General features: G+C 39.8%; 1 protein-coding gene across 9 annotated transcripts in view; it reads right to left on the bottom strand.

Moving 5' to 3' along the window:
* Nucleotides 1–24562, bottom strand: part of MRTFA (myocardin related transcription factor A) — a 92423-nt gene that overhangs the window by 45989 nt on the left and 21872 nt on the right. Inside the window, exon 1 of one of the 9 annotated variants that reach the window (XM_035127057.2) lies at nucleotides 14963–24561. The exons of 7 other annotated variants lie outside the window; for them this stretch is intronic. In XM_035127057.2, the coding sequence (XP_034982948.2) occupies nucleotides 14963–15008 (46 nt within the window). In that variant the 5' untranslated portion in view covers nucleotides 15009–24561. One more of the 9 variants, XM_035127056.2, reaches the window with a different exon arrangement.

Genomic DNA, 24562 nt, shown 5'->3' with positions numbered 1-24562 from the left:
TAATCCCCCTGCTTACAATAATATTCATTCCTTGCATGTCTCATTCCCCCTGCCCAAATACCTGTTCAAGAACATGGATCAAATATTGAATATTCATTGAATATTCATAACCAATTTATATCCTTTTTCTGTCCCTGATAAGCACTCTGTACTGCAACTACATGTGCTACTGAGGCAGACGGCATGCTGAAGACTAGAGTCTCCCACATTTGCTGTAAAAACCAATTAAATTTCTAACAGAATGATTCAAACCCTTGCTTACAAGAGACCTTCATAAAATGGAACAAGCAGCAGCTTCCAAGAGAAGCTGAAACATATCCAAGCAAGTAACACTACCAGCACAAACTAATTCATTGGAAAGATCTATGATATACTGGAAGACCATAACAGATTCAATATGCAAACCATTAAGAATTGTCACAGGAAAATAGGAAAATAGAAAGAGCTTACGAACCTTCCCGCAGGCTGTGGTAAGAATCCTGACTCAAGCTTACATTCTTTTGTTCCTTTGACACAATCTCTACAAATGGCACAATCCCACCATAAGCGGGCTGGAGGGTTTTGGTTTTGTCCAACATACTGAAGTAAATCCCAAGACCAAAATGTCCCTGAGGCCTCTGGAGGGCTGTATAATCCTCAGAAAGGGACTCGTCAGAAAAGTTGCACAAAGACACTCGTGTAGCCTTACTCTCAGCTACCGGCCAGTTCCATTACCACTAGATTCAAAAAGAAAAATGCCTCCCCTCCCTCAAGAAGGGGTGTACGTACATGCACATTGTAAGAAGCTAGGGAGTACTGAGCCTCACTCACGGCTGTGCACATTGACAGATGGATGGATTCCTTCATGAAGCTGCTTGCAGCAATAGCTAACCTCATTCACCCAAAATAGTAAAGCAGTTGGTTTCTCTACTCAGGCCTCAAACATTTGTCAGGCAAGCATCATCATGTAATTTAGTTCCTGCCCTCTCCTCCTCATCTCCACCGCTGAAGCTTAACTGCTGTGTTCACAAATATTTTTGGGGGGGGGGGATCTCTGGAGGCACTGAGGCATCCATTTAACCAATACTCAATTATAGTTTACCCAGAAAAGGTGTTGATTAACGCACAGAGACCAAAATAACTGTATCACAAGGAGTGGTTTAGTTTAACCTGTCTGCTCCATTTCTGAAAGCAGACCTTATTCTGGTTTTCAATGTTAACAACTGTTAAATACTACAGTACAATGGAGCACTGTGTCAGAAAAAACATTAATAGAATACATCTCCATTTTATAAAAGACTACCATGAACCTCCAGCTGCTTGCTATCATTCACTGCAGAACTAGAACTTGCAATAATCAAGGAGAAAATATTTTTTAACTCTTAGCACTCCTTGATCAATTTGATACTGCTTTCCTCAAGGAGGCGAGAATGTCCCTCCTAGGAACATTGAAGGCTTTCTTATACAGAGTCAGACACTGGTTCATCTAGTTCTTTCTCCATACTGGTTAGCAGCAGGTATCCAGGGTTTTAGAAAGGAATCTCTACCTGGTTATGCTAGGGCCTGAACCTAGCCTTTTTGCATGCAAAGCAAGAATTCTGCCATTGAGCCACAGCCCTTGCCCTCCCTCTTGGCACAGCTAGTGAAATCTGGCACAAGTTGAAAAAAAGCCATAGGGTCAGTTAGCCTAATGCTCTAATACTAGATACCCTAGATCTAAAGGAGCTATAATAATGTATCTTCTTGTCTTGAAAACATTCAAGGAAGGTCCCTTCTCTTGGTTAGGTCTGATACAAAAACATTTTCATTTCTTTGCAAAGAAATGTTGCAACATGAATAATTATTGCCTTATAGGGCAAAAACAACTAATTATTTAAAATATTTAACAGATAAAAACATGACAACATGTAGTCCCACAGGAAAGAAAACTGGGATAGCACTCCTAGTCCTACTCCCTGTAGTGAACGAATTGCACAATTTTCATCCTAGGAATTAAGAGGTCTCTTGGATGTTATTGCTGAGCAAGGGCAAAGCTTCAAAAATCTAGAATGAAGTCCACAGAGAAATTCAAGACTTCTCCAAATGATTGCACCCAGATTGCTATGAAACACAAAAGGGAATATACATTTTAAAGGCTTCACTCTAAATCTACCTTTACAGGGATTACATGATATTTTAGAACAATTTGGTACACAGACTAACTAAACAGGGAGTGGACCCAAGAAGTCACTTTGTGGCGACAATGACTTTCAGAGCGATTGAGCAAAACTTCTAAGTATGCAGCACATTGTACATGCTGCTCAGAGTGTGGAGCTTATCCTTCCAGGCAACTGGCTGCAGCTGCTCAAGCAGCTCAGGAGTTTCCTAGGCATGATGGACAGAGAAACTTCAGTGGCAGTTTCTCTCAGGCACAGGGGAGTCAGCCAGCCTGGGAATCTGGATGCCTGCCCAGCTGCTGAAAGGCCCCAAGGCAGTCCCTGCCCCCACAGTGGACCTGCATACACACAGGATATACTGCTACCCTCACTTTTGACAAGAGTTTTAAAATAACATGAACTGTAGATGGAGCAGGAATAGCCGCTGCATGCTGGAAAACCTATCAGATGACGTCAAAGCACATTCTGAGCTCTTTCCACACCTCCAGACCTCCCCACTTCCTTTTCCATATCAGTCTCTCATTACCTCACAAATCTGAGGGCACTGCACTTTAAATATTTCAACTGCCAAACTGTACTCTAAGCACCAAGAACCAGATTACCATTCCCTTTCAACAAATATGAAAACGCATCCAAGATTTAGCTCTGCCTCTGTGGTAAAGTACATCTACTACATTTTTATGTTCCAAATGTGTGCGCCAAGGCAACAAAAACCCTTAGCAGATATAAAGACGCAAACGTAATTTGAATGCTTCGTTTACACAGTAGTAGTTACCCTCTTGCCTCCCCGGAGCCTCAACTGACTTATTTCTACAGATGCCCAATACACACTCTGAACTATGCCAACAGTCTTGATTTAGCTATAAATTCAATACCCTCAAGAGAGGGGCTAAAAGGCCAGTTCAAAATTAGAGCCCCCATGTGGTGGCTGCTGAAAAACCATTTCAGTATTGTAGCACAGGCCTTGCAACATTGGAACTCTGTGGCTATGTGGCAGCCTGTTCATATGGAAACTGTCTATGTGGCAGTTCTATGAATTCCCAGCAGTTATTATCACCTGGACACTCACGTGGTTTTTAAAAAAACAATTTCAAAGTTGCAGCTGCAGCAGCCATGCAGATGCTACATTTGGGGAGGAGGGGAAAACATATCAAGCTTCATGTGAATCGACCCTAGCATTAGGGAGACGGTAAATGACTAAACAACAACAACAAATCTCCAGTTTAAAAATATATCACAAAACATGGAGTAAGAGCTCTACCAATTTCAAAAGGCAATTTGTCCTCCCTCCCAAATTGCAGTAGAACACGGACAGGCGACCCTTTGGGGATCAAGTGCTACATTCCTGTAGTAGAAAGCAGTCTGGGACTGCATACTAGCAGCAGGTGGTGCTGGAGTCAAAGTGTGTGCGCTCTCTCTCTCTCTCTCTCTCTCTCTCTCTCTCTCTCTCTCTCTCTCTCTCTCTCTCTCTCTCTCTCACACACACACACACACACACACACTCCAAAATCAACACCACCCAGCACCCTCTCATCAGCCTGTTGCCATCTGGCCTCCACTGAGCCCCAAACCTTCCCAGCCCTGTTCCTTCCATCCTGCTACTGAAAAGGAGGGGAGATTGTTTCCTGCTAACATCAATGGGCTTCAGGCTTACAAATTCCCTTCCTAGTCTTTCACATGTCAAAAGATGACCAAAACTTTGGCTTTGAATTTAAACCAACCATAGTTTTCTGTGACATCAATTTAAGGAACTGAATTTTGTTTAAACTACGGTTAATGGGTACAGTCCAGGTATCAAACCGTGGTTTCCATTCTTGTAGAAACAAACCATCATTTCTGTGTTTGGTTTGTTTAAAATCAAAAGCAGCAACTTTAGATAGCTTCCTCCTGTATGCAAAACAGGAGAAGGAGCACGCAAGCTCCTTGCAGACTTGTTCATGTAATGGGAAACCATGGATTTTCTTTACATCTGAACCAGGCCAGCAGATTCATCTAAGAAAGCCAAAAGTGACCCCAGACTAGGCAGGAACTGAACCAGAAATTGTTACCCACACATGGTAATGCTGTTTATGAAAGCATCATAAAGAAAATAAGCTTGACAAAAGAGAATTCCAGCATCAGACTCTATCTTTACTGAATTTACTGTTTTCAGGAAGGTTATAAAAGGTGGCAGTTTAAAACTAGCGGGCCAGTTTTAAGGATTTTGTGAAGTACCAACATTTTCTGGAGTACTGCCAACATTTCACAGGTCTACAAGGTGGAACGAAGTAAACTTTTTTTGCCTCTGTCACTCAATGTCAATAGAAATTGCATCCAGCTAAGCTCCTGTTGATACAAGGACCTTAAAGAGCAGCCAAAGGATGAGGCATCTACAGATCACTGTGACATGTTTAGTTTGCACTATTATACACTGATGAAATCATTCAAATATGATTCATCTTGGAAACTACGATTACTACTGCAGCCACACCAGAGGTATTAGAAGCAGCCAACTGACATAGCAACTTGGATCAATTTAGCATTGTTTCCCTCAAGGATGTGGAAATAGTATTTGGGATTGTGAAGGATACCGTATGTTCTTTCATATCCATGCCCAATGCAACATAAAAAGCAAGAGTGAGCTGCATAGAACTTCAGTTAAAGCTAACTTTGCTTTGTTGAATGAGAGAAGTTATTTACTGGGATGAGATAAGGCACTGCTGCTCTCTAGTTGGACTTTCAGACATGCTACTGAGGAGGTTGCCATATAGATAAAGAACATCTTCAGTGTTCAAGCAAATACCCAATATCTTAAACTGCTTTACTTTATACAACATTTTAAGTTGCACATCTTTCTCTACAGAATGTTCTATATCCTCCTTCGCTGTTATTTCCCTTTTCTTCACGAATGTTCTTCACCGCATAGTTCCGTAATCTTCAGCTTGATTCTCCTTTGGGTATTTCCCACAAGTTTCCTAATTTTATATACTGGTACCAATACACTTTCTCCTTATGTATAGTGCCTTCTGCGGGAGCTCACTCATTTGCGCGGATTCGAACCATCAACCTTCTGATTAGCAAGCCCAAGAGGCTCAGTGGTTTAGACCACAGCACCACCCACACTCTGTCCCAGCCTCTGCCAACCTATTAGTTCAAAAGCATACCAGTGCAAGTAGATAAATAGGTACCACTCTGGCAGGAAGGTAAATGGTGTTTCTGTGTGCTCTGGCACTTGTCAGTGTCCTGTTGCTCCAGAAGCAATTTAGTCATGCTGGCCACGTGGCCCAGAAAGATTTCTGTGGACAAACGCTGGCTCCCTCAGCCTGAAAAGCCCCATAGTCCCCTTTGACTACTTAACTGTCCAGGGGTCCTTTACCTTTACCTTACCTAGTGCCTTCTGCATCTACTAGAGAAGCACCTCAACCTACTTGAATTTGAAAGAGATGACAAAACACCAATAAGCAATATTGAGCAAATTCTTCCCTTAGTAGTAGCACTCTTCTTCAAATTAATTTTATGTTCCATGTGTAAAGGTAAAGGGGCCCCTGACTATTAGGTCCAGCCATGACCGACTCTGGGGTTGCGGCGCTCATTTCGCTTTATTGACCGAGGGAGCCGGCGTACAGCTTCCAGGTCATGTGGCCAGCATGACAAAGCCGCTTCTTGCGAACCAAAGCAGCACACGGAAATGCTGTTTACCTTCCCGCCGGAGCGCCACCTATTTATCTACTTGCACTTTGACGTGCTTTCGAACTGCTAGGTTGGCAGGAGCTGGGACCAAGCAACGGGAACTCACCCTGTCACGGGGATTTGAACCGCCGACCTTCTGATCGGCAAGCCCTAGACCAGGCATCCCCAAAGTTCGGCCCTCCAGAGGTTTTGGACTACAATTCCCATCTTCCTCGACCACTGGTCCTGTTAGCTAGGGATCATGGGAGTTGTAGGCCAAAACATCTGGAGGGCCACAGTTTGGGGATGCCTGCCGTAGGCTCTGTGGTTTAACCCACAGCGCCATGTGTAAATGTCTCTAATTGTTAGCCTTCACAATCTTAACCATTTGGGCAACAGAGACCCACACAACATGCAGTGATCTGCCCACATCACCAGTATCTATCTTCTACTATGCCATCACTGCAGTGGTACAAAACCAGGCTGAAGCCAGGTCTGTGTGCTGAAAAGGCTTGGTAGCAAGTTTTATTTGGTCTGTCATATTTTTACATCCTCCCACCAGTTACCTCACAGCTCAGTTGGAGTTGCACAACTGATATTCTTATTCTTATTTATTGAATTTGTTAGTCGCTTTATCTTGCCCAGGGCAACCCAAAGCAACTTACAAACAAAACAGACAAAAAGTCACACATAGAAACATTAAAACCAAGAGGGGGAAAACATCCTGGCCACTTCTAAAACATCATGTCAGAGAGGAAAGTTTTTGCCTGGCACCTAAAGATTTATAATGCCAGGTGAGCTTCCTTGGGGAGAGCATTCCACAAATGGGGAGCCACCACAGAAAAGGCTCCTCGTGTTGCCACCCTCCAGACTTCTCATGGATACATGGACATGTTAAATAAGGGGTCCAAGAAAGCACAAAATAAAAAGACTGCCACTTCCCTACACATCTCTCCCACCTGCCTTGAAACATCCTCGAGAATCCATAGTCTTATCAATAGTCTTCTCACATAACCTGCAGCTGCCCCAACAGGTGGTAAAAAATGCCAGGATTCCCACTCAAGATTCCCTTTCATATTCAAACTAAAGGGTAAGTAGGCCAGCTTGACTAAGGAATGCTTTTAGACTGACTTGATTTCTAGCTTCACTACAAGGCCAAAAAGTCAAATGTTTCTCAGTGACGCAGGCTCCTTCTCCAAGAATCCCAAAGATTCTTCCCAGACTCTAAATCAAAGCATGAGGAAAACAAAAGTCACTACAAAAGATGGGGAGGAGTTTTACAGTGTTTCAGCCAGCAAATATCTGTGAATGAGAGTTAAAGTTTGAAAGGGAAGGAGTGTAAAAAACTTAAATGCAACATTTTAACTAAGATACAAGCTTTTGCGGGAACAGCAAAACCATTATTATTTAGGGCAAACCATTTTCCATTTAAGTGAAACATAATGCACACGTTTTAACTTTAGGCCTCCGATGGATGAACAGTTGTGTTGCATGAAGACAGTCCTAGGTTCAATCCTGGCATCTCTAGCAGACAAAACTTCACCTAGATGGACCAAGGGTCTGACTCAGTATAAAGGCATCTGCCCATGTTTCTTTTTCTAAACAGATGCTGCATTTTATGAAATGGTGATTATGCTGAAGCCAAGCAACCCTGAATGGCAACAAAGGTAGGGACTCCATTCGCTATCTAAATATCACTGGATATATTAGACATGGGGAACCTGCAGTCCTCAGATCAAATCGGACCCATCAGGGGCAATTTTCTTTCAGCCAAGTCTACACACTTTTTAGATATAAATCATTTCATGACACAGTAATTCAGTTTTACTAGCAAACTGGAGGTTAAACTAACCCCTTTCCAGCGTTGGGAGGAGCACAGGGAGTGATTGCACGACATACTTACACACTGTCGCGGCACAGAGTTTGGAAAGCTGTGCCAAACATGATGTCATATGACACCAGGGACGAGGCAGGTAATGTCAAAGCTCCTAAAGAACCATTAGAGCCCCTGGAGCTCACTTCTTTTAAAATTTCACGTCAAATGCAAGCCTCACTGGAATTGGTTCCACATGGAGAATTGCATTCACCAGCATGGCATGAATTCAAGCAAGGGTTGCAAAGGAATAAAGAATTGAGAGCATAAAGACAAAGCAATTGCTTTAGCCTACCATGATCCCACCAGGGAGATAAAATAAATGCTCCTTGAGCAGGCAGAGGCTTATCTCATCACAGAACTAAGATCAGAGAAAAGTCTCTGCCTGCAGTCTTTTAAAGAGTAAGCAGAGGTTTATTGCTGATCTTAAGATGTTAGTGCTAGGGTGCTTAGTACCAAGACTGAAAGTAAGAGATCAGTTGTCTGTTATCTTAGCACTTAGAGCTCTCCATGTCCAATGAAATTTAAAGTCAGGTGACTAAAAGGTGAGCGTGGCTCGTCTAAATTCAGTTGCCTGCCAGGTTCCCCACCCATGGACTCAAGCGCTAAGGAGTCTATACTCAGCCTTCGGCAAGTCACTGTCAGCTTTTAAAAAATGAGATTTATTTGGGTATAAATGGGCTAAACCCGGGTACAATCTACTAAACTCCTTTGACAAAACATGGGATAAAGCCAAGTTTAATGTTAGTAAACAATCAAATTAGCTTGTGCAAACATGGATTTCTAGACACTTTAGCTGAGATTTGTTTCAGGCATATCCTAAAAAGCAAGACAAACCTTACCATGGAAAAGACACACAGTACACCAGACAATTTGGCACAACTGACACTTTTAATAAAATAACATTACAACAGCAGAGGGTGCTGTAGGTCCAAGAGATTTGTGTCAATGTACGGTAGGACCAGAAGTGTCAGGTAAGGCTATTCCTGACAAACTGATGATTGGGTACTCTGTAAGGAGAGTTGCTACAGGGCAGAACTATAAAGGTCTCTTGGAAACGGGAAAAGTCAACCTTGTAGCTACCTCTGCTTTCAACAAATGGCTGTTGTGAGACAAAACTGAGGGCTTCTATGCTACCGGGTTAAATCAAAGTTATTAACCCTGATGATAACCTATTAATGACTGATGCCAAAGGAGAAACCTCTGACAAACCTATAGAGTCTTAGTCCCAGGTGGGATTCCTAAAGCTGCTTTTATATTAAAAAGGTCAAAGATAAAACACTTCCCTTGATATTTTGAGCTTTTGGAAACAAAGCATTCTCAATTATTTTTATTGCACTGAAATAATTTATGAGTCTCCTCCTTTTCATTCAAGGTCCTCTGTAAGGTTAAGGAGCAGACTTACAAATAAATAGAAGGAAGCAACACCTCACACGGGAAATGTTATAAAAAAAATATTAAATCCTGAAAATGGTAGGTTAACCAGTGGCTGTAAATGGCTTGTGAAACAAACTGGCTGTAAAAACTGTAAAGCAGGAGATGGGAACCTCAGCTCTAGGCTCTCTCTACTTGGCTCCTACAGCACTTTCCACACCCTCCTGGAGTGTTTTTGCCTAGTTGGAATGTATCACTGAACTGTGATAATGGGCAATATCCAACTAAGTTATACTGAGAGTAGACCACTTGATTTATTATACAAAATCCTTTTTCCTATCAGAATTTTGTCCGTATTATTTAGAGCCACTACACAGTACTAAAAGCCTAACACACTCCTGCATTATATAGAACTTAAAAAGAAGATGTGCAAAGTCAAACATTTTAGTGCCACCGATGATAAACAGTGTTTGAAGGCTACTAGAGAGAATCTGCTCATATTACACCCTGTTTTCCCTCAGAAAAAAAAAATACAAAGGATGATAATTTTTTTGATGTAGATGACTCTCACACCAACATGGCACTCTAATATTCCTAAAAATAAATCTGATAGGCAATGGAAGGAAATCTAATAAACTTGTCAAAAACATAAATTTCACTGTTCAAGTACACTGTGTCCTGTGGCATTCAGTCAATAAGGACAGTTACTATACATTACAATAGCTCCAGATTCTTCCAAGAACATTTGGCAACATAAATGCTTACTAAGTAAAAGACACAAAAATATATGTGAAAGGGTAATTAAGATTGACCTTTATTTTAAAAAGCTCTACTTTAATGCTTTCTAAAAGAGTTCAGGATAGTTTTGATCTGGGGATCTCCCACTTAGTCCAGTTAAGGTGGTATATACCTTAAGAGCAAAATGTAAAACCACACCCACAAAACAACTGGTGGCATGGTTGTCCACAGAAAATTAAGTTGTTATTAGTGTGCTATTCCTTATTCTTGACAACATGTTTCCTTTTAGACAGTTTTTTTATCTCTTGGGGGTGAAGTAGAATGGAATACAGGCTTACACATGTTCAAGCAACATATCCTCAAAAGTGCATCTAAGTGCCAAGAGAATTCCCTCCTACACATCAACTCACTAGATGGCTTCCAGGAAGCCTTGCTTCTCAGCCACATACACAACTAGGCAAATGGAAGGGTGGGAAAACTCTACCCTTGTGGGGAGGAGGGAAGTTAATCTCCCCTCAAGGTACCATACATAGGTACATAGAGAAGCCCTGCTGCATCAGACAAAAAGCTCACTTAATCCAGCATCCTGTCCTCGCAGCGGCCAACCCGATACAAGTGGGAATTCCACAAGCAGGACTTCTGCGCAAAAGCATTCACCTTCCACTTGTTCATTCCCAGCAACTGGTATACAGAAGCATAGTGCCTCGAACAGTAAAGGCAGAACATAGTCATTGAGGCTAATAACTATTAATAGACATCCTTCATGCAAATTGGTCCTGGCTATGTTTTGTCCATGTGCATTTATTTCCCTTAACTGCCAGTAAATACTTCCAAGCAGCATGCTCACTTCCCACCATAGCTGCCTACCTCTAGGGTCTGAGGTCCTTTCAGTCTTTCCAATAAAGAATTTGAGGGGGGCCACCATCCCCCAAGTTGATGGGCATTGCCATTCAAATGCTCTGTGTGTGTTGCATCTTCTAATTGATTATGGAGGGTGAGGCTTACAACCCCCCCCAAAAAATATTTCATTCAAGTTGGCACCCCTGCTGACAGTACAAAGTATTAGAATGATGGCACACTTGCTGCTCCTGTCATTCCTCACAGACACACCACAAACCACCAACATGGACCACAGTTTGGGAAGGCCTGCTCTAAGCTTATTTATATTTATTGAACATTTCCAACATCTTCAATTTCCAACATTTAAAGCATAACCATAGGTAAAAAAAAACCATGCGATGCATTTTTTAAAACCCACAAGGCCCCCACCCTCATATATAGTATCTAGGCATAAGCAAAAGATCCCTGCAAGCTCTACATTTCCAGAAAAAAATGAAAGCTAGAAGGAGGATCTTAGTGCCAAAGGGTGGGGGAGGATGGGGGGGTGTATAGCTGAAGGAAGATGGTTGTTCAACTAAGACTATAGTTCTGGGAAAGCAATACAAGAGTCAGAAGTGGGTTGAAGCCAAGTGCCAAGTACAGTTCCTTAGAAGTATGGACTATTTCAAACAGAGATTATGTAATACGCCAAGCATGAGCACTCCATTTTAATGGAAGGTAGTGAACTAGAAAGATGAAGGATTATATAGTAATTAAACTACAGAGAGTTTGGATGTTCAAAAGTAGCAGGAAGGAAGGAAACTCAAGCAATTGGCACTTCAAGATTATCTTCCCATTTCAGAAGATGCCTAGCAGCATGTGAAGAGAGTACACAGTGTCTCCTGCAAGTTGTCGGAATGTCAACAGCAGCCTTGTCTAGAGCTCAGTTTATACCCTCATACTGTATAGCCGACTGCATCCAGGCACTGCTGCAGAGCCCACAGTGTCTCTCCTCATTCAGATGCAATGGAGAAATAGAGCTGAGTGTCATCAGCATGCAAATGATACTTTGCCCCAAACTTCCAAATGACCACTTCCAATGGCTTCATATAGATATTAAAAAGCACTGGGGATAAGAGAGTGCTCTGTGGAACCCCAAAGAATAACTGCCAAAGGCAAAAAGCACTCTCCAAAACTATTCTCTGGACCTCGCCAAGTGAGTAGAAGCAGAATGACTAACACAGTGCCCCAATTTCCATCCTATGGGGCCGTTCCATGAGGGTACCATGGTCAATAGCGTACTGGAAGAAGCAAAGATCACCAGTGTCGAAGCAATGATTCTTCAACATCAACTTCGTTGGATTGGTCATGTTTTTCGGATGCCTGATTATCATCTTCCAAAGCAACTACGCTTTCCAAACTTAAAAATGGAAAGCATAATGCTCTTGGCCAACAAAAGTGGTGTAAAGACTCTCTCTCAAGGCAAATCTAAAAAGGTAGTATAAACACTTAACAACTAGGAAACACTGGCCTGTGATTGCTCCAATTGGAGAACAGCCTTTATCAAAGGTGTCTTGGACTTTGAAAACGCTCGAACTCAGAACGAAAGAGAGAAAACGTAAGAGGAAGGCAGGTTTCGCAAACCCTCACTGTGATCAACTCCCACCCGGAAACCTACGTCCCCACTGTGGAAGGATCCAGAATTGCCCTCCAGAGTCACTTACAGACTCACTGTTAAGACCGTGTCCATGGAAGACAATCTTACTCTGCTACAAGTGACCCCCAAAGAAGAATAGGTGGGCAGCCCTGACCACTTGTCAAAGTGGCCCATGGGGTGTGGGAAATATCAGAATCCAATCTGTCAGCCCGATCGAGTTCCCCACACCTGTTTTAAGCCATAACTCAAATAGTGATTTTATGTCTATATAAACACACACACTTTTTTTAAAGCAGCAGTGGCCTCATAAGCTACAATAAATGTTGAGTGTGCATCCCACACATCCTATTTTAGAATGCCATGGAAATCCCTCTTCACTATCAGCATTTGCTTTAATCTAAGACAGCTGGAACTGGTTTATGACATCAGCCAAACAGAGTTTGAAAGACAAATCTTAAGTAGTTCTTTTTCTGGGAACAAAGATGCTTTAAAAAATAGATGCATCCCAAGCACTGGACATGCTGGGAATGTTTTGAAGGGGGAAAACCTCAATTCCAGTTTATCTGCAGAGGAAGCTGCAGGCTGGGACAGCACAATCACAAAATGAAAGGAAGTGAACTTAAGAAAAATCCGTGTGTGTGTGTGTGTGTGTGTGTGTGTGTGTGTGTGTGTGTGTGTGACTGGAACTAGTTTCTTTAAAATAGAAAAAAGGAACCTGACACATATGATCACATGCAACAAAGTTTACGGATACTTATCTACTCATATACTGTAAACCAAACACTGACAAAGAGCTACAGCACTCAAGTTGTTTTTAGTGAAGGCTTTTTTTAAAAAAAAAAGTAGCTTTCAGCAAGTATTTAATGCCAAATAATTCCATAAATTGTGTTTCATACACCATCCTATAATAGCGTGCATTAGACTTTAGTGCATTTCCAATGGAGATGGTTGAGAGAGAGGAGGGCCAGATTCATAAATTACTTTATATTCTTTTTAAAAATCACTAGTGTTACAGAAAATTTAAACACATACAGCTTCAAACTACAACTGTATGGCCCACTTCAGGTTAATGAACCCTGATCAGACGCTTGATTGCAAGCAGGAATTAAGCCATAGTTTCCTGGCTCAGGTTGGCTTAGTTAACACAACAAGCTAAGCCAAATTGTGGCTTAGTACAATGTGTTAGCATGTGGTCATTTGAGAAGGAGATCACAGCCCCTTCATTCCATCATTCTGCTAAGCTGTCATGCTTGGTATGTCCAACAAACTGCAATTCATTGTTTACCTCTCTCCAGACTAACCACAAGCCATATCCAATGTTGGTTCTTGGTTTACAGCTTTTGGTTATTCTGGAGAGAGCTAAACCATGAGGATAGGTATGGACAAGGTGCTCAGACAAGCCATGGCTTAGTTTGGGATAGACAGTGCACCCTCCAGTACACCCTGTGGCACTTACAAAAGGTCTTGGTAAAAATCCACAATGAATGACAGACTCTTTGCTATTCCTGCTCCAATCCCTCTCCTACATGCCCCAACAGGAGCCATAAATCCCAACACAGATCATCACAGTATACCACTCTCTAAAAACTGTCCTTTTGTTCCAAATTTCACTTCCTGTGTTTTAATAAAGGTAAAGGGACCCCTGACCATTAGGTCCAGTCGTGACCGACTCTGGGGTTGCAGCGCTCATCTCACGTTATTTTAATACTGATTCATAAATGTGTAGAAGGACTAGTCTGGCTGCAGACCCTAACATAACTTTTTAGAAAGAACGAAGTAAAGAAAGCAATTCCTCACCCCACCCTGAGCAACTGGGACTTGTATAGTATTCCCACTCTCATTATCTTTTTTTATAAAAAAAAAGAGTGTAGGAATTGTCCAGTGTGCAAGGGATAACAGCTTTCTTAAGGAGTTATCTGAACAAAACATTCCACTAGCACAAGAGAGTTGATTCTCTGGACCTCTTGTAAACAAAAGAGAATATTGCATTGCCATTAGACAACACGTTAGACAATCCCTAACTTTAAGAGGGCATGCACTCAATTTCCACTGCAAGTGTTTTTACAGGAGGAAAGCATTGTATATACCCAGCCAGATGGGCCGGGTATAATAAATTATTATTATTAGTAGTAGTAGTACATCCTTACTTTGTAAAGGTATCAAATCTCTTCATTTCACACAGTTTAATCATATGAGAGTGGATCTTTACAAGAATTTCTACTAACCATGCTCTCATATGATTAAACTGTGAAATGAGGAGATTTGATACCTTTACAAAGTAAGGATGTACATATACAATGGAAAAGTGGAATTATCTGAAGCAGAATTTGAAATGAAAGCAAGAAAACAATTTTTGTAGAAGTAAAATTCTATAAAAAGCAGAAGCAAATTCCCAAAGATTAGTCCAAGTGCTCCATGCAGAACTCCTCAAAAGTTAAAACCTGTAGCCTGCATGCTCACAGCCAGTAATCAGCAGAGGAGTCTTTCCCAGTCAAATTCAGTTCATTAAAGAACCCAAGGTTTGGCAGCTATTTGCTTGAAATTCAGAGAAGTGATCTCATTGTTCAAACATTTGAATTTATAGGGGAGGAAATCTCAAAGTTGAAATACATACAGCCTTTTTTATTTAAAAATACACACACACCTCTGCATTCTGTTCCACTCCCCACATCCTGGTACTGCTTGCACATTAACATTGTTTAACTAAAGGGAAGTTACCTGATTGAACCGCCATCAAAATAGTTTCTGGTTCCAGCAGAATCATACCGAATCCTTTTCTCAAGGGAAACTATCCATGAAATGAAAATACAGGAAGGATTGCAGATTCAGACTCATCTAAGACTTTCTTTCTAAAAGCAAATCCTTATAGATGGTCACTAAGAAGTGATATTTTTCTGTGCATTTCCAAGATTATCCACTCTACTGGTACAATGCAAAATCAAACTACAGAAATTCCAAAAGATTCGAGCTGCAGCAAGCAAGGATCCCTTCAGAACTCCCTTCTGTGAACAGCTTCCTTGCACAATCCCTCTTGTTTGAGAAAGGAAGAGGAGGTTGCATGTGAACTCTTAAATTCCCCAGAGGACTATACCAATGAGGCAGTTCTCTTCCAGGAATTAGTACACCCACATGACCCTCTAAACTGAGACATTCACATAGCTTGAAAACTGCAGCCCACAAGAATAACTCTGACACATGTTGCATCCAACAATATTTACAGATGAGAAAATCAGGCTGAGAAATGTAGTAATGGAGTTCACTCCCATTTTACTTGGTCATTATTTATTGTCTCCAGAATGAAATTTATTTTAAGCTTATTACAACAGCTAATTTAAACATTTAGTATAAAATAAATGTATTAAGGCAACTGCCTTATCCTACCCCCCATAGTTCTCCTGGACGAAGCAAGTTATGAACTAAGTAGGTTATAGTATAATGTGCTTTCTTTCTGGAGGAATTTATATCTCATGAATTTAATTTCTTGAAACCATGGATTACTTGTTTTAAAACAACACAAAACCAGAGACACATTTGAAACATTTCTAGCATTATGAAATGTGTCTCAGAATATTCTGTGTAGTGCACAGCACTTAAAAGAATGCTCTACACTTTTTAAAATAGTGTAGTTGGGATTGCTTTTGTTACAAGATTCCCCCTCCTCAAACTGACTCTAATATGGACTGTTACTCTTTGCTAAAGTTAAATACTGAAATAATTCTAGCATAAATGTAATTCTAAAGCTATTACAACCTTCAGAATTGGGGAGCACTAACCAGAACAAACCAAAGAGATCCTGGAATAAATTTGCTATCCCACAAGCGACAGTATCTTGAAAAGGAATTATTGACACTGCACATAACTATTTAAATCACGTTTTTAGTTTGTCGCACATTTCATTCATTCATTCATAAAATTTGTATTCACCCTTACTGTATACAAATATAACTTGCAAGCTGATATTACACCCATTTTAAATATAACAAATTGAGGCTGAGAGGTTGCAACTTGATCAAAAGCTGGCACAAGCACAGAAGCCGAGATGGGACTTGAGGCCAAGTTTCTCAGATACAAGGTTGAGTGCACTGGAACCAAAATAAGAGCCTCTTAATGGGTCTTCTTCTACAGAGTATGTATATTGTCATGGGAGAGCATGAAGCAAGTGTATTTTAACATAAATATAGATATCCAGAAGATACCTTATATTATTGTAGTATCAATGAATCTAAAAGTCAATTAGACATCAGTAAGATGAAGTATTATATATTTAAAAAATTGACCACTTAAAAATCTCTAAAAGTTTACATTAGAAATAAAAATAAAACATTCAACAAATCTTCCTTTGAAACAAGATCAACACAAAATGCAACTGTTTTTCACAAATAACGCTGAGCAGTGCACACAAAAGCGGCCATTCCATGCTGGTCATGGAATGATGAGCAGGAGCTTCTCAGATCTTAAAATATTGGCTTTGGCTGCACCAGGGAGAGGCAGTCTGCTAGGCTATCCACTCTCATGGTGGAAACCAAACAAATGCTACCACAGAAGAGCTGTATGTCCTTCCAGTTGTGAAATCAACATGCTCCAGTTGCCCATTTGTTTATTCAAATATACAAATTAAATTTTGCTCAAGTTCTTATGCTTCTATACACCCAGTGCTTTCTTTCTGGGGGTACGCATACCCCTAAACATTTTGTGAATCTAGGTTTGGCCTCATTGAGAGGCCGTATTTCAATATGCATGGGAAATTAGAGTACCCCTAAACTTTTTTTTAAGAAAAAATAGCACTGTATATACCTCTGGATAGACCTCCAAAACTTTGTCAATTGTATTCATTGTCATTCTACTAGCATATTGTTTCATTGGCATACTGTGTCTGGGAAGGGCTGCATGTGCACACAAAATGCAGGGCAAAGCTATGATCTAATTTCCTTTGGTCTGAACTGAAATGAGAGAGAAAAAACCTGATTTAGATCTGTTGACTTTTGGTGGTGCTGTGGCACAATTATCTGATGATTCAAGCTGAATCAAGGCAACTTCATTATTTGTCAGGCTTCCACAAAGATCCTTGTGGGTTTTTCCAGCATTAAATGCATACTGTTCACATCTGCAACCAACATTCATGGATCTCTTGAAAATGAATAGCCTGGGGATCAAAGGCTGTAAAAACTATTAGGTATACTAAACACTGACCCTGCACTAGTTATTACAAGTTCCAGTTCCAGAACAATATGTCCAGAATTTCACAGCATGTTTGAAAGAGCCCCAAACATTGTATGGCTGAGTGGAAGCTCTCCATTACCTGAGGCATTAAGTTCATTTCATGAAGTGTCTCAAGACTGAAATTCCGTACATTCCCAACAGCTGAGTTTCTCCAGAACGGGGTCCTTTTCTACACAGTGAAAACTCCTAAGCTATGCATATCAATGCAGATTAACAAGCTACTGCAAGTTCTACCCAGTCTCTTCTGATCAGTTATTTGACTAACAATGCACAATCTGGAGAGCCGAACAGCAAGGAATGTGAAAGAACCAACACAGACCCAGACTGATACAATCGCAAGCTTTATGGCCTCAGGACATATGAAAGATTACAACTTCTGTTGACTAAGGCTGTACAAGTGATGAAGCACAAGGAAATGGTGATGTGATCATTTGATTGCAAGTGAAAGCCAAAATTACGAAATAAAAAAATAGCATACAAGAATTATTTTTGAGAGCTGCATGAAAACATATTGCTACCAGGAAGCAAAACCGTTAAGGCTGCAATCCAAACCAAGTCTATCTGAATTCAGCTGGATTAAAGCTCATTCATAAATGACTTTCGACTCTGGTCCTGCCAAGTTATATAAATCAGAACCATTCTTTTATGTGTTGGAGAGGCTGCAAGGACAAAGGCACCTTATATCACTTATGGTGGACTTGTCCTAAGGTGGAAGGTTATTGGGCATTAATTTTTACATATATTAGTCAATTTGTACAAAAATCCTTAACAGATGACCTTCTCCTTGCTCTCCTTGCTAATGATCCCTGGCATAGAATTTGTATTTTTCAAAGCTACTGCATACTGGTTTAACATCTTCAATACTGACATTCCTGGAGCACAGCTTTTTTAAGTAACCAAATATAGTTTTGCCAATTTTGTTTGTAACAGAGTTTTGAAAGTATATGGTGTTTATTCTCGTTAACATATTGTATGTCTCCAGTCTTGCGGTATTGAACTTACAGCAATATATGATCATACTAGGTAACTAAGAAAATGGAGTTCATACATATTTGTGGAGCCAAGATTGTTCTTCTATTTGCAGAACGACCAGGCAGATCAACATTATAAGGAGAACCACATTAAAGACAAATGCAAATGTAATCATTTCAGGCTTGGAGGTTGAAATGTATGCATTTCCCAGTAAAAGATTGTGTAAATACATTTCTCCTATAAAAACATGTGCAAATGTAAGGCACACTGAGGGTTAACCTCCTGGGAGGCTACTCAGCACATTAAGTAAACTCAATTCTGACTCAGCAGACTATGTCTGGAGTTGAGAACAGAAGAATCCTTCAGAAGAATCCTTAACAACAATAACAGTTAACTTTTTCTGCCCCTTGTAATGACTACCTCATGCCACTGCTAGCATATCCTCTCCATTGCCCAACAGAAGAATTAGTCATACAGTCAGCACCAGGTTTACTCCAGAGCCAGTTTGATAAAGCTAGGAGTGTTTAAACAATGAACTGCAGCCCACTTACACTGCACTATCAGAGTTACAACTATGGTCATAATGAGGAGGAAATGATCACACCTAGACAGCAAACATTCATGGCTAAACCTGTGTATGATGTAGCAAATTAAATATTTACCTGCACCCATGCCACTCTACATATTCTTGTTTAAGAATTCAATAGAAAATTGTAATATAAAAGCACTCATTATCTATTCCTATTTATATAATTTCAGTAAAAATACACTGCTAATTATATATTCCTAAATCTGTAAAGCCAAATGCTTTTTTTAAAAGTAGTATTACATACAGTATTACATAGCAGCTTTCATGCTAACTTTATAACTGCATTTTATTTTTATCATACATCCCAAATTACCTGTTGTACAACTGAAGATGAAGACAGATGTAAACTTCAGATATATTATCAGGTCAGTTTTCCCCAAACCAATTATGGCACAGGTGGGCAAACTACAGCCTTCGGGAGCTCTATGTGGCCCATAAAATTAATTTTTAAAGTTATTGCAAAATTGCTGCAGATACTAGGTTTCTAAAGATGTACTTGTGACATCACCTTCTTGGGTGGACCAACCCAATGGATCTCACCCTTGCAGGGGGGGTCAGTCACAGCCAAGCCAAATGTCACCAGATCATGATCCATTTATGAAAACCAGGTGACACTCACCCCTTCAAACAATTGTTTACTTCCAATCTATTCTGTACCAAAAAACTGATCTGCAAATATGCTGAGCCCATGATGTATTCAGCCCACTCTATTCTAATGGCAAAGAAGTCCCGAGCCAGACTAGGCAAGGCTGACCCAAACTGGACATTCAAGTCCACCAGAACCCATTGTTCTTGTTCTCCAATACTACACCAAGACTGCCTCTACCAACTGAGACAGGGAGGCGACTGGGCAGCAGGTGGGTAAACACCCACAAGATCCCAATTTGTCTCTCTGACCCAACATTAGGTACAAACCCTCACATCTGGCTGAGGTGGGTTGGTTCCTCTGTGAGGGAGAGGAATGGAATCCCTCATTCACAAACCCTCGAACCTATGCTGATGCTGCACTGAGTACCAAGACAGGCCAAGTAGAGCTTGCCCACCCAAGTCTTAGTACCCCAGGTCAGTCTTAGTACCCCAGGTCAGTCACCTCCTCCACAATCATATTATGGTTGAGAAGTGTTTGATTTATACTGCGTTGTTGGAATATTTGGATAATAAAATCGTTATGATGGGGGACTTTAATGGAGTAGTATCAACTATGATGGACAGAACTCAAAGACAAAAGTTATCTAACGATGGAAGGCTGCCAAAGACTTTTTTTGACTTGGTGGATAATTTTGATTTGGTAGACGTATGGAGGTTGAGAAATCCACTGGAGAAAGAGTTTACTTTTTTTTCGGACTTGCAAAAGTCAGGCAGCAGATTGGATCACATATGGATTACAAAGGATTTATGTCCAAAAGTGATGAAAAGCGAGATATGCCCCAGAACTTATTCAGACCATAACACTGTACTAATGGAGTTAAAGCAATATCTGCAAGGTTCGTTTAGGTGGAGAATGAATGATGCTCTGTTGAGAAATGAGCAAATAAACAAAAAGGCCCAGAAGACATTGAAGGATTATTTTGAATTAAATTTAAATAAAGGATCGGACATACAAGTAGTTTGGGATGCTAGTAAAGCTGTAATGAGAGGATTCCTGATTCAACAGAATGCAATTTGGAAAAAGGAAAGGAATGAGAAAAAGGAAAACATCTTGGTAAAACTGAAAGAGAAAGAGAAAAAATTGAGATTAAATCCTAAAAGTCGGGAAATCCAAAAAGAGATAAAAGCTTTGCAAGTACAGTATTCCCAATTAATAAATGAAGAAATTGAATGGAAAATTAAAAGAATGAAACAAAGAACATTTGAATCAGCCAATAAATGTGGGAAATTGTTAGCCTGGCAATTGAAGAAAAGGCAAAAAGAGAGCACAATTATAAAGATTATAGAGGAAGGAAGAAATATAGAGAATCCTGCAGAGATAAGGAAATGTTTTACAAAATATTATAAACAACTCTACAAAAGAGATAAAGAAGATAAAGATAATATAGAGAAATTCATAAATAAAAATGGACTACAGAAGATTCCAGAACAAAAAAAGAACCTACTGAATGAACTGATTTCTAGACAAGAGGTAGAAGCGGCAATTCAAGAGCTGAAAAATGATAAGGCCCCGGGACCGGATAGATTGACCTCCAAATATTATAAAACATTAAAAAACTGGTTGATACAGCCATTAAGGGAGGTTGCAAATGAGATTCTAGGGGAGGGGGGCAGGGCACCAGAGACATGGAAAGATGCATTTATCTCTCTGATTCCTAAACCAGATGTGGATAAGACTCAGGTAAAGAATTACAGACCAATCTCACTATTGAACGTGGATTACAAAATATATGCTAGCATTTTGGCAGCAAGATTGAAAAGGGTGTTGAAAGACTTTATACATAAGGACCAGGCAGGATTCCTGCCTGGGAGACTTATGAAAGACAATATAAGAAATATAATAGACATTTTGGAGAGATTGGAAGTGAAAATAAATACCAAAGCAATGTTCATCTTTGTTGATGCAGAAAAAGCCTTTGACAACATTTCTTGGACCTTTATGAAACAAAATTTAGTCAAAATGGAGGTTGGCCAGAACTTTGTTAATGGCATTAATGGTATTTATTCTGAGCAAAAAGCAAAAATTATTGTAAATAATGTGGTCTCAGAAGAGATAAGAATCGAAAAAGGAACAAGGCAAGGGTGCCCACTCTCCCCCCTTTTATTTATTTCTGTTTTAGAGGTCCTACTGAATATGATAAGGAGTGATGAAGGTGTGAAAGGTATTACAGTAGGCACAAAGCAATACAAGTTAAAAGCCTTTGCAGACGATTTAGTATTAACTATCCAGGACCCTGAGCACAGTGCAGTAAGAGCACTGCAGATAATACAAGAGTTTGGCCAGGTGGCAGGTTTCAAGCTGAATAAAGGAAAAACTAAGGTTTTGGAAAAAAATCTGACGATGAAAGAAAGACAAATGGTAGAGGACTGTACAGGACTGAAATGCGTGAAAAAGGTGAAATATCTGGGAGTAAATATGACTGCAAGAAATCTAAATTTGTTCAAAGATAATTATGAGAAGTTATGGAACGAAATTAAAAGAGATTTAGAGATATGGTCAAGGTTGAAATTGTCCTTAATGGGCCGAACAGCAACTGTAAAAATGAATGTATTGCCAAGAATGTTGTTTCTATTTCAGGCCCTACCAATTGTAGATAAGTTGAAATGTTTTCAGGATTGGCAAAAGACATTGTCTAAATTTGTCTGGCAGGGGAAGAAGCCCATAATTAAATACAAACTTTTGACAGATGTAAAAGAAAGGGGAGGATTCTCACTGCCAGACTTAAAGATTTATTTTGAAGCAGCAGCTTTCTGCTGGTTGAAGGAATGGTTCTTATTAGACAATGACGATGTGTTAGATCTGGAGGGTCACGATAATGCATTCGGTTGGCATGCATATTTATGGTATGATAAGGTAAAGGCACATAAAGGCTTTAAAAAATCATATAATTAGGAAATCATTGTTTAATGTATGGATTAGATATAAAGATTTGTTGGAAAGGAAAACTCCTAGGTGGATTTCGCCGCTTGAGGCGAAGAAGCCTAAAAGGACAAATATGGATGAGAATAGGCTGAAGTATAAAGACATTTTGATTGAGGTGGAAAATCAATTTAAGTTAAAGCCATATGAACAATTGAAGGATAAGTTAAGTGATTGGTTTCAGTATGTACAGATAAATGAAGCATTTAAAATAGATAAAAAAATTGGATTTCAATCAGAGAAATCAAAATTAGAAACAGAATTAATAGAGGCAAATAGCAAGAATTTGTCCAGAATGTACAATTTATTGTTAGAGTGGCATTTGAAAGATGAGCAAACAAAATCGGTTATGATTGATTGGGCCAAAGATTTAGGCCATAATGTTATGATGTCAGATTGGGAAAAGCTGTGGAAGAAGGGTATGAAATTCACGGCGTGTACTGCGCTGAAAGAGAATTTAATGAAAATGATGTATAGATGGTATTTGACCCCAGTAAAATTAGCGAAAATGTATCATAAAGGTGATAACAAATGCTGGAAATGTAAAGAGGAAGTAGGCTCATTCTATCATATGTGGTGGACATGCCCCAAGATAAAAGGCTTCTGGGAAATGATTTACAATGAAATGAAAAAGATATATAAAAATACATTTTTGAAAAAACCAGAGGCCTTTTTACTTGGAATAGTGGGGGAAGAAATCCCCAAAAAAGATGTTAACTTGTTTATGTACGCCACCACAGCTGCGAGGATTTTAATCGCGAAATACTGGAAAAAAGAGGAACTGCCCTCTCTACAGGAATGGCTATTGAAAATGCTGGACTTTATGGAACTGGCAGAATTGACAGGAAGACTCCGAGATCAAGCAGATGAGAGAATGGAGGAAGATTGGAGAAAATTCAAATTATATTTAGGGAATTATTTTTGAGAATTGAAAGTCTGAACATCTAGGGAAACACAGAAGTTAAGGCATTAGGGAGAAAGGAAGAGATTATAAAGTAGGAAAATTGAGATATAAAGAAAAGGATGAGATTAAGATGAATTAAGAAAAATATAGGACGATGAAAATTAAAAGTAATGAAATAGAAACTGTTACAGATGAATTCAAAATGAAAATCAGATAGAGGGGAGTTGGGGAAGCAAAAGGGACAATGATCTGAAAAGATGACACAAGATGATGTATGTGTTTATTGTTTGTATTGTTGTTGTTTTTTATAGTTTTTTTATGCTTTTGACGTTTTGTTGTGCTAATTTGTTATGTTTTCATGTTATAATTTTTTTTAATAAAAATATTTTTTTTAAAAAAGAGAAGTGTTTGATTTAGACTGACCAGGTGTTCAGCAGCAGCAGCAAGTGGGAAGGCAAGTTGGCATGGCTACTCAAGACCTGCTGACTGAAGGGCAGCCCAGGGAGGGAAACAGCATGCAAATGATTCTTCTATTTTCTCTTAGGATAACATGGTCCAGCCCTCACACTAAATAACCCTAATAAGTTTTGGCTTTTCTATAGCGCTTTGAATACTCCACCACGGCAACAAACCTGCCTTTGCAATACAAAGCTCAGTGTTAGTAGATCAGCTCTGTAGGTACTAATGGCACTGGGTTTTATATCCCCATCTGATATGGCTCTCCAATTACACAACTGCACATCTACGTGGAGAACTGCCACCATATGCAATTTTATGTTCCTTGGGGGTGAACTGTGGAAGGCATTCCCAGTCAGGTTACTTCCAACCCCAATCAACTGCAGCTTGTAGAAAATTGCTGAGTGTAATACATATTACTAGTTTAAGAACTACCCTCTACTGCCCATTGAATAATTTATACAATTTATAGACAAATATGACTGTGATTCTTTTGCAGTGGTAAGAATTTAAGCTGCATCACTTCCAAAACTTGTACAAAAACAGCCTGCTTCAATATTTGTAAGACTGTCAGGGACAAAGCACAAAGCATGAACTGTTACTGTTCCA

Source organism: Zootoca vivipara, chromosome 10 (genome assembly GCF_963506605.1).
Source record: "Zootoca vivipara chromosome 10, rZooViv1.1, whole genome shotgun sequence".
NCBI classification, from domain to species: Eukaryota; Metazoa; Chordata; class Lepidosauria; order Squamata; family Lacertidae; genus Zootoca; species Zootoca vivipara.
This window is presented reverse-complemented; position numbering and strand designations above follow the sequence as displayed.